This window comes from Pelophylax lessonae (genome assembly GCF_965119305.1).
Source record: "Pelophylax lessonae genome assembly, chromosome: 4".
In the NCBI taxonomy this organism is placed as follows: domain Eukaryota; kingdom Metazoa; phylum Chordata; class Amphibia; order Anura; family Ranidae; genus Pelophylax; species Pelophylax lessonae.
This window is the reverse complement of record NC_138771.1, coordinates 567,716,066-567,735,937: the sequence shown is the minus strand read 5'-3', so window position 1 is coordinate 567,735,937 and position 19,872 is coordinate 567,716,066. Positions and strand designations below refer to the sequence as shown.

The window sequence follows — 19,872 nt, the reverse complement described above, 5'->3', positions numbered from 1 at the left end:
CATTAGCTTGGCAACCATTTACAGGGGTACAATTTTTTTTTTTTGTTCCATTTAGTGCCTGGTTTCATCAGCATTTTGTTTGACAATCACTAAAATGGTTACAAATGTAGCTTGGCTGGCAAGGGAACAACTGCACCTGTTTCCAAGCTAAATAAAAAAAAAAAAAAAGGGGGGGAGGTCGCTGAAAATAAGAGATCACCAGCTGCATAGAGAATAACAGGTCCTATTCTTATGTGTATTGCATAAGAGCTTTGGTAAACGTGTGCAGTTCTTAAAATAACAAGCTTTGTATCTTCTGTATTTCCCATGGTTAAAGTAGTTGTTACCTGCAAGGGAAGCCCAATATGGCATCATAGATTGTCTCTGCTCTTTAGCCTTTGTGTAAAATATCAGCTTGAGCTATTGAGCAATGTAATAAAAAAAAAAAAAAAAAAAAGGGGGGCTAAAAGACTGAAATGTCCTGTACATTTAATTTGTACAGTTTTCATGCTCTGACCCATTTTCTGCTTGATCTCTTGAATTTGTTTAATTGAACGAATATTATATATATATATATCTCCGATTGTGTCAGACATGACTGATTATGCTTACGTTATAGAACATCTGCCTTTAAAAATATCTGCTTCTATTACCAAGAACAAGATAGAACTGCACCATGACTGTTGGCAGGTTACCTCATGTTTTTGCTTCAGCAGCATTTTTAGGACCTTCTCAGTGAAAAAGAAGAGATAGAATCCCCCAAAGATCACAGAAGAAGTTGATATGTAGGAATCCTCCAAAGGATTAAAGCCGAAGGCCTGCGGTATATAGAGAAACCAGTTTAATGGTGCACAAAGAAATAACAGCGTCCGAAAGATACAGTGGCGAAGATATACTAAAAAGGGGCCTGTCACTATATAGTAGAATGTAATGCTGAAAAATGAGAAGGGTAGGGAAAACTGGAAACCACAGCCTTGTTTATTTTAATTTATAATAGTTTTAAATGTATTTTTTGAAGTTCCCCCTGTCCTAGTAAATCCACATCTTTTTGCATGTCACAAAGCTAGAAGTCAGTTTATGAAATGACACCTGGGACAGAAAAAAAGCTGCAGGGATGGGAGATGAGGAAAAAAAAAAAAGGGGGGAGATTCAATGGAGAATGAAAACTCAGACACAAAAAGTGATTAGTCGGAACACTTTCCTTTTCCAGCTTTTAGCTCATTCTCTCATCATACCAGCCTCCCAGAGGATAACGAGTGCCTGTCACACCTAAGGCCGGGTTCACATGTGCAGCCACGGTTCCCAGCATTGGGTTCGGTGGATCCCTGTGCATCGGTATAGGCGTGAATCAGGTCCAAATTTTTGCCTGAATTTGCACCTCAAGTGGACCCAAAGGCGCACAGGACCCTTTTGGAATGCGGACCAGGCACACTCACAGGTCATGTGAATTGGATGCAGGGGAAAACCCGCATCCAATTCGCACATATGTGAGCCCAGCCTAACTCTCCTTCAGCATAAGCATTAGGACATGCAAAACAGATGGGCAAAGCGTAAACAGGACTTGGAGGTCAGAATTCAAAAATGCATCATAACCATCATAACTGTGTCATATATAGAAACCACATACAAGGTTGGTATCCAACCTACCCCACCTTCTGCTTTTGAAAGATTAGGTGGACTACAAAAGTAACAGGTTCACTTGAAATAGAACCAGTCATGATTGGCTTCATGCAAGAATCTGAATACCCTTGTCTTAATAGTATACACCTAGAAGGTAGAATGACTCAAGTGACCATCGGTGTGATTGCCATCATCCAAAACTGATAATAAAAAAAATACATTAACCCTCATTAGGTGGGACTTAAAGACAATCCAAGCACATTCTAAATAAAATATATTATTTAGATATAAAGTTTTTTTTTTTTTTAAATTGGGAAAAGCATATCCATTTGTAAAAATTAAGGCAATGTAAGCAAAGGTTTGTATTTTACAAAGTGGCATTCCCCAACTGGCTGCTATTAGAATTCAATGTAGGGTAACAGCATAGATGTTTAACAGTGAGGGAAGTACCAACGCGTTTCAAAATATACAACACAATATCTGCTTCAGGGATTTTTCTAACATTTATAGTGTTTATGACCCTTTGGTTGGGATTGCTCCCTTAGGCCAACCTACCTCCAAGTTACGATTTATCCGTATGGTTGCAACAAGGATCGCCAGAAAGCATGTTCAATACTGATGCCCAGTGTAATAGCATCTATTGAGTCCTCCCACACCTGCTGTTGACTCACTGAGGGAAAAAAGGGGACTGCAGCAATTGTCCCTGAGCTTTTCCCTCAGTGAGTCAACGGCAGGTGTGGGAGGACTCAAGAGATGCTATTACACTGGGCATCCATATTGGACATGCTCTCTTGCAATCTTTGTTGCAACACTATGGATAAATCGCAACTTGGAGGTAGGAGGTAGGTTGGCCTAAGAGAGCACTCAAAACCAAAGGGTCAAACACGATAAATGGTAGAAAAATCCCTGAAGATATTGGGTTATATATTTTGAAACACGTTGGATACTTCCCTCACTGTGAAACATCTATGCGGTTACCCTACATTGAATTCGAACAGCGGCCAGCTGCGGCCTGTTGGGGAATGCCACTTTGTAACACAATCTTTGCCAACATTGCCAAAAATTTTTACAACGCATATGCTTTTCCTTCAAACAATAAATAGTTTCTACTTTTTTTATAGCCCTTTAACCTTCTGCTCCACTGTTTGGTAGAGCTCTTTTTTGTTAAAAATATTTGTTCTGTTTTGTGAGGACTTTAAAAGGGTTTTTAAATAATGCTCTAAATAAAATGTTTTTATATAAATTTTCTTGGATTGCCTTTAAAAGTCCCACCTAATAGGGGTTAAAAATTGGATTTTTGACTTACCATAAAATCCATTTCCCTGATGTTCGTTGACGGACACAGCTCCTGATCTTAACCACTGGGTTATACTGCCCCCTACAGAAGAAGGGCACTAGGCAGAAAAAAAAAAAAGTCTGGCTATGCCTATGGACAGTCCCAGGGGGGTATAGTCCTGTGCTATAGGTACTCCGTTTTGTTACAAGCAGTGTCAGAAGAATTACAACTCCACAGAGGGGTGGGTGCTGTGTCCGTCAATGAACATCAGAGAAATAGATTTTGCAGTAAGTCAAAAATCCCACTCTCTCTTTCGTTCATTGACGGACACAGCTCCGGATCTTAACCATTGGGACGTCCCAAAGCAGTGTTAAACATGGAGGAGTGGAAACAGCAAAAAAATTCAAGGCTAAAAAAAGTAGCCAACCAGGCAACAGGAGCTCAACCAAAACAACTGGAACCCATCTGAAAAAAACAAAAAAAAAAAAAAAAACAAACTATACACCCTCAAAAAGGATCAAGCCCTCTAAACAGCAGCCTGCAAAACCTTGCAGCCAAAAGTAGTATCTGCAGATGCCAACACATCCACTTTACAGAACTTTGTGAAAGTGTGCAACGATGACCAGGTGGCCGCCTTGCAAAACTGCATCACCGGCGCCAGATGACGGAAGGCCCAGGAGGCACTGAGCGCCCAAGTAGAGTGCGCCTTGCCAGGGAAAGGAGGAACCTGACCCCTAATGGAATAGGCCTGAATAACTGTCTGATCCATCTGGAAATGGTTGCAGAGAAAGCGGACAACACTTTCCGAGGCCCATTCGTAAGCACAAATAGTGAGTCTGACTTCCTAAAAGACTCCGTAGCTGCCAGGTACACCCTAATTGCCCAGACCACATCCAAGGCATGCAAGGAAAATTTCCTTAGGATGTTTTGGCCTGGGACACAGGGAAAGCAAACAATGTCTTCATGCAAAAGAAATTATACACAACCTTTGAAAAGGGACGGACAGGGGCGAAGAACCATCTTATCTCTGAATCACCAAGTAGGGTGAACAACAGGATAAGGCCGCCAGTTCAGACACCCTGCACGCAGAGGGGATAGACACCAAAAAAAAGTCACCTTCTGAGAGAATATAATGGAATCTCCCGAAAGTCCTCAAAGAGGCTTCTGGAGCACCGAAAGCCCCAATTGAGGTCCCAAGGCAGCAACTGAGACAGCACTGGAGGAGCCAAATGTCGAACACCCCGAAGAAAGGTACACACCAGGGAGTGTGTGGCCAAAGGTCATTGGAAGAAGACTGCCAAAGCAGATAACTGGCCCTCGATGGTACTCCAAACCAATTTTTGTTCAACCCCCCCCACCCCCCCCAGCGAAGGAAGGTCAGGAACCCGAGCCACCGAGAAAGAGCGAGGATGAAACCCAAGAGACTCACACCACGTAATGTACGTCTTCCACGTACAATGGTAGATCTTCCAGAAGTAGATCTCCTAGCTTTCAACAGCATTGGAATCACCAATTCGGCCAAACCCCTATCCTTCAACACCTGGCTTTCAACAGCAAAGCCATCAAAGCCAGCGACTGTAAAGCAGGATGGAAGATTGGCCCTTGGGACAGTAGATCCTCCCTGAGAGGAAGCTTCCAAGGAACATCTGGTGCGGCTGGTCACTGATCGGCATACCAGGCCCGGTGAGGCAAGTCCAGGGCCACTAAGATGACCGGAATCCCTTCTGCCTCAACCCTGCGTAGAAGTCTTGGTAGAAGCTTGAGGAGGGAAGGTGTAAATCAGACGATACTGGCCCCACGGGGCCACCAGCGCTTCTTTGGCGTCCGCCAGAGGATCCCGTGACCGTGGCACAAACCTCAGTTGAGCCAAGACTGTAACAGATCCACCTGAGGGTGCCCCACTGGAGACACGACTGATGAAACACCTCCAGATGAAGAGACCATTCCCCCTGGTCCAACGCCTGCGGTAATCTGCCTGTCAGTTTTCTACTCCGGGAAGGTGTACGGCGGAAAGGGCTGGAACCATATGTTCTGCCCACCTGAGAATGCTGGCTACTTCCAGAGACACCAGGACACTTCTTGTGCCCACTTGGTAATTGACATAAGCCACGGCTGTGGCAGTGTCTGATTAAAATGTGCACTGGACATCCTTGGAGACGATCTATAGCGACCACCATCCAATACAAGGGAAGGAAGGATTTGTCCTGCCCAAGCAATGAAGCCACCAGATAAGGGACCCTTTTGTACCCCGGCTCAGCTGGATTTGGTTTACCAGAGCCTGCAGATTCTTATCAGATTTGATCAGAATCTCCCTTTGCAGGGACCTCGCATGGAACTGTGCAAACAGGACCTCCTTGAAGGTCAACACCATCAGGCCCAGCATCTGCATGCAAGTCTGGAGGGATGACCATCTGCTGGACAGCAGGAGGCAAATTGCAGGCTGCAGTTTCTGGAGTTTTTCCAGAGGAAGGAGTACTCTGGCTAACACCGAGTCCAGAGTCAGACCCAGATAGTCTAGCTTCGTGGAAGGAACCAAGGCAGACTTCTGAAGATTCAGAATCCAGCCAAACTCCTTCAGGGTCCGTATGGCGATTTCCAGGTTTTCCACCAGCACAGTAGGAGACTCTGCTTACAGAAGGTCGTCCAAGTAGCCCAGGATCGCGATCCCCCGCTGATGCAACAATGCTAGAACCAGGGCCAACACTTTTGTGAAGATCAGAGGAGCGGAGGCGAGACCAACAGGGTAACGCCACAAACTGAGAATGCTCCTCTCCCACGACAAAGCAGGAAGCGCTGGCGACGACACTTATTGGAATGTGAAGGCAAGTGTCCTTGATGTCGATGGAGGCTAGAAAATCCCCGATGCAGGGAAGCCACCACCGTGCGAGTGGACTCCATCCTGAACTTCTGCACCTGCACAAAGCAGTTGCCTTTCTTCCTGGGGACTGTAAACAGGTTTGAGTAAAAACCCTGAAAACAATCCGAAGTTGGAACAGGGACAATCACCCTTAAAAGGTCTTGCACCGCCCCAAAAAGAACCTGTAAGCGGACTGGGGACAGCCGCATGTTGGAAGGAAGTACTTTACTGGAGGGTAAGAACAAAACTATCTTGTAGCCATATTGTATGACCTCGTGGACCCACCTGTCTTATACCAGGTAAGTCCACGGGTCCAGGAACCAGCGAAGACGCCCCCACCCCAGATACGGTTGAGAGCGCACCTTCAAGATGAAGGGGCCTTGTCCGCGGGTCTGAAGAAGCCCGCTCTTGACTTGCCAGACCAAGTTGGCTTGGATCCTCCAGAGGCCCTGAAGGGCTCCGATCCCTTGTCAGTCGACACTGAGGAACAAGAAAAAAAAAAAAAAAGCCAACTTCTTATGAGCCGAGAAGGAGGGCCCACATCTATGATGATCTCCTTGAAAGGGAAGATTAGTCAAGGCCTTTTTAGAAGTCTGGTCCACAGACCAGCATTTGAACCAAAGGACACGCCAAAGGACCACTGCTGAAACAGAGCCGAGCCACTAAGGGAGCCACATCCAAAGGAGGTATCACCGATAAACTGCAGCCCCTGGACCAGCTCAGCAAAAGAAGGGGGGAGCTACTCCCCCTCCAGGTCACGGAGCAAAAGCTTAGCCCTTATGTCACAGTCTGAGACACCAGGGAAATGATGAAGATCGGCCTTAGTGCCGAACCAGCCAGTGTGTACATAATGCGAGCCACAGCCTCCGCTTTCCTGTCAGCCGGGTCCTTAAAGGACGGGGACTCTACCAGAATTAGGATTGCCTTGTTTAATCTGGAAACTGGAGGGTCCACCACCCGTGTAACAGTCCACTTCTTTAGAAGGGACACCTCAAAGGGGGGTCCCTACTCTTTAGTGACTCTTTTCTGTCAAAATAGGAGGGGGGTGGGGGGGGGGGGGGAGAGAATCCAGAGCGCCAAAGGGAACCTGTGCCTCCGTCGCAGCTGCGTCCTCCATCTTTAAGGTATTACGCACAGCTACAATCGGTGCGTCCACCAGCGCTTTTTCATGCGCAGTTGCATTAGGGGAGGAGTCCTCCTCACTATCTGAGGATTCTGGGCCCATAATCGCAGATCCAGCAGGGTGACCCGCGTCCGAACTTAGATTTAGGATCTGATGAGACAGATGAGGCAGGGGAAGGGGAAGGTGGGGGGCGCTTTTTGCCAGCCCATCGCCCAAAAGCCACCTCCAACAAAGACACAAAGGACTCCAGGACTGCCGTCAGTGCATCGATAGATGGTTGGGACCTGAAGGGCCCCGCAGCCTCAGAGAAATCAGGTGGGGAGATGTGCTCCAAAGACTCCATTAGTCACCAGGGGGACACCACAAAAAAAAAAAAAAAAGTGTAATACTGCTAAGGGACAACCCCCACAGCTCTGGCAGCACCACCTGGTTGCCAAACACAAAGCACCAATCGATCCTCAGCAGAGAGGGAGAGGACCCCACCAGACTCCGCAGAAACCAGGCATCGCAGCCATCAGGAGAATCTGCACTGCAGGAGTGGCAATCAGAAAATGAAAGGATCCAGGAGTCAGCACCAGGGTATGACAAGGGGCTCCCACCCCCGAAAAACTCTGCCAAGAAGGCTCCACAGACATGGCCGCCGCTGTTTTCTATCGCAAACCACTGCAAAATGGCCGCCAGACTACACAAATATGGCCACCGTGCATCGCAGCACAAGGCTACAACAAAATGGTGGCCCCCGGGACTGCCCATAGGCATAGCCAGACTTAATTCTGCCTAGTGTCCTACTCCTGCAGGGGGCAATGTAACCCAATGGTCAAGAAGATCAGGAGCGGTGTCCATCAATGAACGAAAGAGAAAATCTATTTTTTGAAAAAGTATATACCTAAAGCCCAATGCCAGGAAATGTAAAAATCATACCTTGCAGTAGGGCTGCCCCTGCACTGCAAGGGTGTACTGCTAGTTAAGTCTAGGGGAGAGTTTTGCCACTTTCACTTAGATGATCCTCTGTTCCCCTGGCAAATGGCATTCCCCCATGCCCAGGGGGTGGAATGTTCCTTGACATCACATCCAAAGCAGGGTTATGGACCCTGCATTGGCCTTGATCAGGGGGTCTTAAAACTTTGGCCCTCCAGTTGTTAAGGAACTACAAATTCCCATCATGCCTAGTCATGTCTGTGAATGTCAGTTTTACAATGCCTGATGGGACATGTAGTTTCGCAACAGCTGGAGGGCCGTAGTTTGGAGATCCCTGGCCTTGATGTAAGGGCCTTGCACGGCTGAAAGCCAAAAAAAAAAAAACAGAAAGGAAAAATATGCTGTTGCTGTCCAGCTTGATCTTTAGAAGGGTGTCAAATGTCCACTCAAGATTAACTGGATTAAAACACAGTTGTAAGATGAAGATCGCCAAATGAAGCTGACGCATTTCGAGGGTAACCCCTTTTCTTCAGAGCACAGCTGGAGTATAGGGGAGAAGATACTGGGGAGGGGGGGGGGGGTTGGATATTTGGACTGGTCTATTAGGAGCAGAGGATCAGGCAAATAGATCTTTTCTATGTCTCCTAGACCTAAACAAGCAATTAACCGCTACAGTGAGTATACAGCCCTCTTGCAAAAGGGTCATATTTAAGTTTCCCCAGAGTTGAGCTTTAAATTTGAAGGACTTGTAATCACAATCTTTTGTAGCTTGTGTAGCCTGACTCTACCATTTGAGAGAGCTTGGAGGTCACCTGAAGTCTGGCTGTTTCTGTTCTCTCAACTGCTTGATCTCATTCACCACCCAACAGGCTGCATAACCAAGTCCTGTAGCTTTTAATGTTCATATTATGTACAGGACTCAATTAACACGGTTATGTATTTGCTTGAACAGGAAAACCGTGTGTTAGATCAGTCAGCTGACAAGGCGGCTACTCTCAGGTGTTAGATGACCTTCGACCCTTCTTAAGCCACAGAAGTACGCTCAGATAAAGTAAGGGGGGAACCTAAATCTCTCCTAAGCAGCCTACACAATTCTAATAATTTAAATCTAAACATTCAAATCCTTGCATAAGCTCAGCCGTGACCGGTTCTGTTTAAAGATGTATGACAGTTATTCTCTTACGCAAGTTTAGGCAACCTATGGCTCTGTATTCTTTTGAGGAGCTTTAAAGCCACAAAATGCCTACTGTGCATTGAATGTGCAAAGGGATCCCCAACACCCCCCTCCCCATTTCACAGCACACCAATTGCACACACACACACACACACACACACACACACACACGGGAACACTAATCACTCCAGTGGGCCACCAACAACACACACACACCAAGTCTCAGATTTGCACAAGGTCCCCCATACCTCGGGGATGAGCTGAAAGAGAGCGTTGGAATAGAGTGTCCCAATGGCGAGAGCAATGAAGAAGAGGAGAAGACGCTTGTAACAGGCTTTCTTCATGAAGGGAACCACGCCAGCCCCCAGGAGGGAGCACAGGGAAATAACGGTGATACAGAGAAATCCATAACCCCACACTGAAGGAGAAGAGGAGGAGGACCAAGGAAAAATAGGTGGTAAAAAAAAGGAGGATACAATGGAGACAGAGGAAACAGACAGGAGAATTAGACATGTAATTTAACAAAGAACAAAAGGGATAGACAAAAGAAATTATACCAGAAGAGGGGAGAAAGAAGAAAGGTGATCAGTAATTTAATTTCATAGGTATCAGTTTGATCAATCAAAAAATTAATGGGGGTCTCCAGCACACATAAACTGAGCAAAATTTAGTTTTATAATGCACCAGGTCCGTTTCTTGCAAGGCCTTTGTAAGACCATTGTTGAAATCAGGAGCCCAAGAGGTTATGAATTTTGTCATATAATAGATGTCAAAAATTAAATGATTTTAGTAGTAGACAGACAATGTCTGGATTTTGTCTATTCCCTAACCTAGCTTCTGCAGACACATCAGCCTTCCAGTTCTGTTACATTTACTGAAAGTAAGATGTAAAAATTGTGTATGTAGCATTAAAAAGGAACATACACATGCGTGCGTAAAAATATTCATATTCTGTGCGCTTAACATTTAAAGAGTGACTCCACTTTTTTTTTTTTTTTTCCTTAACAAAACACACACATTCCCCTCTGGGTGATCTATGTACTTGCAGGGATTTTAACTAACTTTGTTAAAGATTCCTACATTTTGCTATTCAAAAGAAATTGCTGTTTGTTTGTGTTCATGTGTAAAGCAAATGACATTGCTGCAGATTGCAGAGAAAAGGCAAGTTTTAAAGTTTCATTACAATATGGCTTGTTTTGCAACTGAATTATATATATATATATATATATATATATATATATATATATATATATATATATGACAGTACTCACTGTCACTGGGAATGAAAGACAGGACGATATGCTTAATATCATCAGCTCAACCACCTGTCTTCCAGACATTGTTGAATATGCTGATGTACTCACCTGTTATCTACAATAGGTTCTGTATTTACACCTATTGTTTGTGTATTGTATTGCAGGAGCTCAAGGACGGCCGTCTGCTACTTAATCGGCTCAGGTTGATTGAATCACTGTCATCTATTAGTTGCTGAGTGGAAATATACTGTTTGTGTTGGTTGTTCTTTAGATATGTTAATTCTATTTCTGTATACAATTTCATCTGCATAGGATAATGTAATCAGGCAACCCCTGACCTGTGTGTAGTTATTTGATCAGGAGGGGGATGTGCTCATGTTTGTATAAATTGAGTGTGAAACTGTTCAATAAAGGAGAAGGTTCCTTAACTTGTACAAGCTAAGTTGTCGGCTAGCTTTGAATGGGGGCGGCTAGGATTTGATATCTATGTTCATGACTGCAAGGAAGCCGTATACTGACTGAAGTCCACAAGCACAGTGTGGGTCGGCGGTTCCGTTACTATATTAGCTATCTATCTATCTATATCCCCCCCAACACAAAAGTGGAGTTACCCTTTAAATTTACATTATACATACACATTTTCCAAAGAGAACAGAGGCTGTGGTTTTGTGGGATAAAACCATGTTCGGAAAAATACAACTAATTAAATTGTGATTTGGTGAAAAAACTGAGGATTAAGAATCATAATACCTACATTAGGTCTTAAATTACAGTTTTAGTAACCAGAGTACCTCTTCATGAATAAGCCTGAACAAGCAAAATACCTTCCTTTACTGATCCAAGCGCTCAATTTAGGTATGCAGTGACCCCCAGTGTTCCCACATTATGAGCTTGCCTGATGAATGAACACCAGATACAGGGAAGTAAGGCTACAGTAACACCTCTGTGGTTGAACACAGTGCGATCTCAGCATTGAGCATATTTGTTTTAGCTGCATTTTACATGGTACTGGCATTCATCCCTTTTGAAAGTGTGTCGTTCTACAAACTGGACCTCAGATGAAGCAAGCAGGGTTTTTAATATATAAAGCACAGTACAACATGGAGGTATGAATGTAGCCTTGGGCAAACAGGATTTCAACATTTAAATAACATATTAAAACAAGATTACAGAAGAAATGTTCCCAAACATAACCACATAGAATTGAGCAAGTTATAAAGATGCTGCTTTTTCGGCTGCGCCAAACTTTCTCCCCACAAAATTGCAACAATAATCTGACACAGCAGAAACTGCAACCTTCAATTACATCCTGAAAGAAGAGAAAATTAATACTATTGTAGGTCTAAGACCTATACATGCTGCAGACATTTAATAAAACAGAACTTGGTGAAGCACCTTCATTTAGATTGAAATGGGTAGAACGTAATAACCAAAAAGAACTGAATTATTAAGAGATCTGTCAGCTCATCAAGGGCAAGGGGGAAAGGAGGCAGAACCTTCTGAGACCTGAAAATACCCTATAATCTCCATAGACCAACCCAGATTGATTCAGATTAGACCCTACTGTATCCAATAACTGGCCCTCAATGCTAGGTCTTCCTTCTTGAGCACTCTTTTTTGTAGCCACAAATCACTCTTTTTTTTTTAGGCAGTTTTCTATTTGAGATCTTACAAATACTGGCCCCCAAAACTAAATTTCTGTAAGGCAATCTAGTCCGAGCAGAGAGAAATTAGGACATGGTGTATAAGACAGCTGATTAAAGCCTTCAGAATGTGTCTGATAAATTAAGTTGTGAGGAATTGGTTAGTGTAATGTGGTTTAGAAGCGATTAGAAATGTTTAGAGTGAGGATTTTGCATGTGAATGATCTATAATAGCATGAGCGCCTTCTGTGGTGTTAGCTGGTACTGCACCTCTGGTATCAACTGCAGCAGAGCATTAGACAGCAGCGTGCCGATGGACAGGGCAATGAAATAGATAAGCATTCGTCGGAAGACAGGTCTCTCTACGCATGGGGCAAAGAAGACACCCAGGAGAGAGGACAGGCTGATCACGGTGACTGCCACGAATCCAAAACCCCAGACTGCAAACAAGAGCACACTGTGAGGGACATGTATAGACAATACAAGACAGAGTAGCAGGAATAAAAAGATAACAAATACATGATGGCATGCACTAAACACCATGTACTGCCAATAAAAAAAAAAAAAAAAAAACTAACACATTGAAAAGAACATCATAACAGAAATGTGCAACTAATCTTTCCTGCCTTAAGTATTGGCCTTGACTGACAGGAGGAGGTCTAGGGGCACTACAAAAATGTTTGTCAAGAGATAACTTGCACCAATTTCAACAGAAAGCCTTTAAGAAATTCTGGCTACAATGACTTTCTAAATTAGACCGTATCTTATTGGATTTAAAAAGGCAGTATCTTATTGCATGCTTACTGAGCAAAAAGGTATGGCGGCTAGAACTAAACAAAATAAAAGGGTAAATAAAAAAAAAATAGTCCACATACAGAAACAGCTAGACATTATGTAGTTCTAAAGAATGCACAGTTACAAGGAAGGAAACAAGTAATTAGGATGTTTGCTGGATAGCTGTCCTTAATTGGTTATCTCCCAGACTCCTGATACAAAAAAAAAAAAAAACACACACACAGTAAGAATATATGTAGGATACATTAATGACTTTTCTGTCTGGGAAACACCTGGGCAATTCAGATTACTAACCCCAAAGATAATTTGACATTTAGCAGTCACCCTAGAAAAGCTCCTCTTACCCTCGGCACTGCTTGGTCTTCCTTCATCGCTGGTCTCATTCTGTGGTACAGAGCTTCCTTGACATGCCTGGGTTTCCAACTGTTGGAGGATTGAAGGGCAGAAATGTTGCAGACCCCCGGCATCCACTGTAGAGTCTGATGTCAGGTTGTGAGCAGCAAAAAGAACAGAGGCACTGAGACACTGAGGAGAGAAGCACAATTATACTTTGTGACACCACAGGACTATGGTCAGGTTCTTCCTCACCAATGCCCCCCTCTTGATACTTCCCTTCTAGCCACCCTACATGCCCTATATGTCTTCATCTCTTTAGATAGACGCAAAATGTAATGTCTTCTTCTGACTATTAGTCATTTGTTCTTATTCTCCAGTCAATTGGCATCACTACTTAGATTTCCCTTAATCTCCTTATAAGTGGAATTTTCTAATAATCCTGCGTTATAGGGAAAGTGCACTTTAAAACCAAGTGCATTCATCCATTTTGCACCCTCCCCCTTCATAGGATGCATACTTATCAAGACCCAATGGCCATGGCTCTGCTGTTGGTTTACATGCAGCTATGCAAATCTTCACCGTCCTGACTGAGCCTGCTCATTAGTGCCCCATTGATTTCTATGGGGCTCTGTCTGGAGGCTAGGGAGGGTCGCTCTTAGGTGGTCCCTTTGAGGTCCACAGGGTGCTTCTAGGATAGCTAAGACTTAAAGCATGTAATTTAAACAAACAGCCTATTAAAAAAAAACAAAAAAACAAAAAAAAAAAAAACAAAACACACACACACACACACCTTTTAGTAGTGGTTGTAAACCCTTACATACCCAAAGAAGTGACTGGCCTCCAATCATACACAGATTAAAACGAATCCTTTTGCACGAGTTGTACCTATTTATCTGCAGCATTTTCTGCTCTACATTACATACTTGTATACAGTGCCTTGCGAAAGTATTCAGCCCCCTTGAACTTTGACCTTTTGCCACATTTCAGGCTTCAAACGTAAAGATATGTAATTTTTTGTAAAGAATCAACAACAAGTGGGACACAATCATGAAGTGGAACAAAATTTATTGGATATTTCAACCTTTGTTAACAAATAAAAAAACGGAAAAATTGGGCATGCAAAATTATTCAGCCCCCTTAAGTTAATACTTTGTAGCGCCACCTTTTGCTGCGATTACAGCTGTAAGTTGCTTGGGGTATGTCTCTATCAGTTTTGCACATAGAGAGACTGAAATTTTTGCCCATTCCTCCTTGCAAAACAGCTCAAGCTCAGTGAGGTTGGATGGAGAGCGTTTGCGAACAGCAGTTTTCAGTTCTTTCCACAGATTATCGATTGGATTTAGGTCTGGACTTTGACTTGGCCATTCTAACACCTGGATATGTTTATTTGTGAACCATTCCATTGTAGATTTTGCTTCATGTTTTGGATCATTGTCTTGTTGGAAGAAATCTCTGTCCCAGTCTCAGGTCTTTTGCAGACTCCATCAGGTTTTCTTCCAGAATGGTCCTGTATTTAGGCTCCATCCATCTTCCCATCAATTTTACCATCTTCCCTGTCCCTGCTGAAGAAAAGCAGGTCCAAACCATGATGCTGCCACCACCATGTTTGACAGTGGGGATGGTGTGTTCAGGGTGATGAGCTGTGTTGCTTTTACGCCAAACATAACGTTTTGCATTGTTGCCAAAAAGTTCGATTTTGGTTTCATCTGACCAGAGCACCTTCTTCCACATGTTGGTGTGTCTCCCAGGTGGCTTGTGGCAAACTTTAAACAACACTTTTTATGGATATCTTTAAGAAATGGCTTTCTTCTTGCCACTCTTCCATAAACACCAGATTTGTGCAGTACACGACTGATTGTTGTCCTATGGACAGAGTCTCCCACCTCAGCTGTAGATCTCTGCAGTTCATCCAGAGTGATCATGGGCCTCTTGGCTGCATCTCTGATCAGTCTTCTCCTTGTATGAGCTGAAAGTTTAGAGGGACGGCCAGGTCTTCGTAGATTTGCAGTGGTCTGATACTCCTTCCATTTCAATATTATCGCTTGCACAGTGCTCCTTGGGATGTTTAAAGCTTGGGAAATCTTCTTGTATCCAAATCCGGCTTTAAACTTCTCTACAACAGTATCTCGGACCTGCCTGGTGTGTTCCTTGTTCTTCATGATGCTCTCTGCGCTTTAAACTGACCTCTGAGACTATCACAGTGCAGGGGCATTTATACGGAGACTTGATTACACACAGGTGGATTCTATTTATCATCATTAGTCATTTAGGTCAACATTGGATCATTCAGAGATCCTCACTGAACTTCTGGAGAGAGTTTGCTGCACTGAAAGTAAAGGGGCTGAATAATTTTGCACGCCCAATTTTTCAGTTTTTTTATTTAACAAAGTTTGAAATATCCAATAAATTTCTTTCCACTTCAGGATAGTGTCCCACTTGTGGATTCTTTAAAAAAAATTACAGTTTTACATCTTTATGTTTGAAGCCTGAAATGTGGCAAAAGGTCGCAAAGTTCAAGGGGGCCGAATACTTTCGCAATGCACTATACATGTCAGAGTTGGAGGAGAAAAAAAAAAAAAAGCATTACAGTTGGATCCAGAAAACTGCCCTACTAGCAGGTTATAACAGGCTTTAGAAGACACAAACTTCACAAGCTGAACAATGCTGACATAGGCCATAAAGACACAACCCTGTACACTATACTAACAGTGCAGATGAGCAGTAAACTGGCCACCAGACAAATCTGTGGAGCAGCTTTGAAATCTGAAAAACAAACAAAAACATTTCCCAAAAAGAGAACAGACTGTCCTGGAAACTGAAAGCAAACCATGTCACACAACTAGAGGCACCGCAGGCCCAACAAGACCAGCAAATCACCATGCTCAATGATGATTTGGAGGACCACAAAAGGAGGAACAATTTTGAGAAATGGGAAATTCAAACAGGAAATCCAGATTTAAAAGCTACCTTAAGGCTAGGTTCACACTGCCAAGATCAGATTTTGATAATATTTTAAGGGCACAGGGAGCCGTCTCTGCTGTGAGAATGCAAGGATTATTGCTAGCGCATGTTTATTGATGAATCAACTTGGATACAATCAGCCTGACCACAGATGGGTCGAATCTCAGCTGGTCCCTGCTGAGCCCAGATTCAAACCATCTATAGTCAGCTTTAAAAAACACCCTTTGGAGGCAACTATTGAACAATGCAAAAGTCATTAAACCCTGCTGACCCAAACAGACCATCCGTCAAGACGGTCTCAAGAACCCCCAACAAGGTTTTTGCATGTACCCAATTTCAGCATAGGTCACACTATGTGGGCCCTTTCACATCAAAGAACATTAATTATTTGATCCTCTTATCCCGTCTCATGATTACACATATAGAAGAACCAAAAGCAAGGAGAACAGGGCACTCCTGAACAAGGCAAAATAGTTTACTCTAGTCCTTCACATCCCTAGATAGCCAGAAGTTGGAATTGGTTGTTTTCAGTGATGTTTTATAGGGGTTCTTTACCTAAGGGGCCTCATGGCCCCATGATTATTGCTTCCATTGTTCTACAATGTATCTTGGGAGACAGCAAACTCATGCAAATTTTCTACAATGCCTGAACTGTAGTGTAATGGTTATGCAGAAATGCTAGCGCCTGAGAATTTGTAGGCCTTGACTTGCAGGGAATTTGGACATAATTGCTCCTTTTTTGGGTGCCCCTCTCCAAGTCTTGGTGCCAAGGGTCTTTTAAAATCATTATCTCCAAATGTTGTTTGGCCATTTTTATCCGGGGTATCTGGAGACACATAATGTACCTTACCCTTATGGAGGCTGGTATAGAGTACCCATGTTGTGGAATATATACATATTCCCCACCCCCACTTTTTTTTATTTTTTAATTACATTTAATTGGGTCCAAGGCAAGCTCACCAGTGAAATTCTTGACTTGAATTGCAAGGAAAAAAAAAAAATATGGGTGGGATTTTTGACTTACCGTAAAATGCATTTCTCTGATGTTCATTGACTGACAGCTCCTGATGTTCATAACCATTTGGGTTATACTGCCCCTACAGGAGGACATTAGGCAGAAAAGAATTCTGGCTACACCATGGACAGTCCCAGGGGGTATACTCCCTCTCTCTGCTATAGCCACTTTTTTTTGTTACAAGCAGTGTCAGGATAAAAAATAAACTCCACAGAGGGGTGCGTGAAATGGATTTTACAGCAAGTATAAAAAAAATCCCATTTTCTCTTTCGTTCACTGATCAACACAGCTCCTGATATTCATAACCAGTGGGACGTCCCAAATAAGTGTTAAACATGAGGGGTGGTAACAAAGAAATACCCAAGGCTAAACATTAGCCAACCAGGCAACAGGAGCTCAACCAAAGAACTGGAGCCCACCTGAAAAAAAACAAATACACCCTCAAAGAGGACCAGGTCCTCTAAACATCAGCCTGTAAAACCTTGCCGCCAAAAGAAGCAACCACAGATGCCAATACATCCACTTTATAGAATTTTGTGAAAGTGTGCATCGACGACCAGGTGGCCGCCTTGCAAACCCGTGTCACTGACGCCCGATGAAAAGCCCAGGAGGCACTAAAAGCCCTAGTAGAGTACGCCTTGACAGGGAAAGGAGGAACCTGACCTCTGATGGAATAGGCCTGAACCACCATCTATCTAATCCATCTGGAAAAATGGAAGCAGAGAAAGCGGACAACCCTTTAAGGTCCATCAGTGAGCACAAATAGTGAGCCCGACTTCCTGAAAGACTCCGTAGCTGCCAGGTAAACCCTAATTGCACGGACCACATCCAAGGCAACTTCCTTCTGATGTTTAGGCCTGGGACACAGGGAAGGCAACACAATGTCTTCATTCAAATGAAAATCAGACACAACCTTTGGAAAGAACAAACGGACAGGGGCAAAAAAACACCATATTCCTGTGAAGCACAAGGTAAGGTGGACAGGATAACGCCGCCAGCTCTGAAACCTTGCGCGCTGAGGTGATAGCCACCAAAATGGCCACCTCCTGGGACAGCATAAGCAGGGGAATCTCCCAAATATTTTCAAAGGGAGGCTTCTGTAGAAAGCACCAAATTAAGATCCCAAGGTAGCAATGGAGCCCACACTGGAGGAACCAAATGTGAGACACCTTGAAGACGGTACGCACCAGGGAGTGTGTGGTCAAAGGTCGTTGGAAGAAGACCGCCATAAGCTGATACCAGGCCTTTGATGGTACTCAAGGCCAATTTCTGTTCAACCCCCCCCCCCCCCCCTGTTGAAGGAAGGTTAAGATCCGAGCCATCGAGAAGGAGTGAGGATGAACCCCAAGAGACTCACACCACGCAATGTACATCTTCCCCGTACAATGGTAGATATTCCTAGAAGTAGATTTCCTAGTTTTCAACAGTGTAGGAATCACAGACTCAGATAAACCCCTATCCTTCAGCACTTGGCGGTCAAACAGCCAAGGCGTCAAAGCCAGCGACTGTAAAGCAGGATGGAAGATCGTCCTCGGGACAGCAGATCTTCCCTGAGAGGAAGCTGCCAAGGAAGGTCAGCGACCAGCCGCACCAGATCGGCGTACCGAGGCCAGTCCGGAATCCCTTCTGCCTAGATCCTGCGTAAGAGGAGAGGAGGGAAGACGTAAATCAGACGCTACTGACCCCACGGGGCACCCAGCGTTCCCGTGGCGTCCGCCAGAGGATCCCTTGACAGAGCAACAAACCTCTGCACCTGTTGAGCCGATACAACAACAGATTTACCCCGGGGGTGCCCCACCGGAGACACAGCCAATGAAACAACTCCAAATGAAGGGACCACTCCCCTTCGGTGGCCTTGTCCGATTAAATGCACAATGGACAACCCTGAAGACGATCTGTCCAATGATCCAAAACACAGTCTGATCGCTTGGTGTTCCAAGACATAGATCAGTAGTCTGGACTCATCCAGCGTCCAGATCCCCAGAGCAGAATGCTTGCTAAGGATGTCTCCCCTAGCCAGACAGGCTGGTATTCGTGGTGACCACTATACAATACAAGGGGAGGAAGGATTTTCCCAGCCGAAGCACCGGAGAACAAAGCCCCTATATCAGGGACTCCTTCATTCCCCGACTCAACAGGATTGGATTGTCCAGAGACTACGGAGTCTTGTCCCATTTGGTTAGGATCTCTCTTTGCAGGGACCTTGTATTGAGCCGCACAAACGGAACCACCTCAAAAAGGTAGACACCATCAGGCCCAGCACCCGCATGCAATTCTGGAGGGATGACCATTCGTTGGACAGGAGGTGAATCACAGCCTGCAATTTCTGGAGTTTGTCCAGAGGAAGGAGCACTCTGGCTAAGGCCGAGTCCAGAGTTAGGCCCAGATAGACAAGCTTTGTGGACAGAATCAGAGCAGACCTCTGAAAATTCAGAATCCAGCCAAACTCCCGCAGAGTTCGTATTGTGATCTCCAGGTTCTCCACCAGAGAAGAGCAAGACTGCGCTTGCAGAACGAGATTGCCCAAGTAGCCTAGTACCGCAATCACCCGTTGCTGTAGCAAAGCTAGCACCGGGCTAACACTTTTGTTAACACCCGAGGAGCAAATGCGAGAACATATGGTAACGCCATAAACTGATAATGCTCCTCTCCCATAGCAAAACGGAGAAAATTCTGGTGACTGGTACTTATTGGAATGTGAAGGTAGGCATCCTTGATATCGATAGCGCCTTGAGGTCCAGGATTGGATGCACTTTGCCTTCCTTCCTGGGAACTGTGAACAGGTTTGAGTAAAAACTCAAAGGAAAAGCTGGTAAGGAAGGCGCATGACAAGGTTCCTTGCCCTTAGTAGCCTGCAGAAGAAAAAGTACTACCCCCCCCCCTCCCTCCCTCCCTGTGAGACCTTTGATGATGACATCC

At 44.4% G+C, this 19,872-nt stretch overlaps 1 protein-coding gene across 2 annotated transcripts in view; it reads right to left on the bottom strand.

Moving 5' to 3' along the window:
• The window catches only part of SLC39A14 (solute carrier family 39 member 14), a 60,816-nt gene that overhangs the window by 24,846 nt on the left and 16,098 nt on the right, over positions 1-19,872 (bottom strand). Inside the window, exons 3-5 of one of the 2 annotated variants that reach the window (XM_082255784.1) lie at positions 12,986-13,166; positions 12,117-12,286; positions 675-797 (exon numbers count right to left, since the gene is read on the bottom strand). In XM_082255784.1, coding sequence (XP_082111910.1) covers positions 675-797; positions 12,117-12,286; positions 12,986-13,166 — 474 coding nt within the window. Of the gene's footprint in view, positions 1-674; positions 798-9,195; positions 9,366-12,116; positions 12,287-12,985; positions 13,167-19,872 lie in introns of both variants that reach the window. The other variant, XM_082255783.1, reaches the window with a different exon arrangement.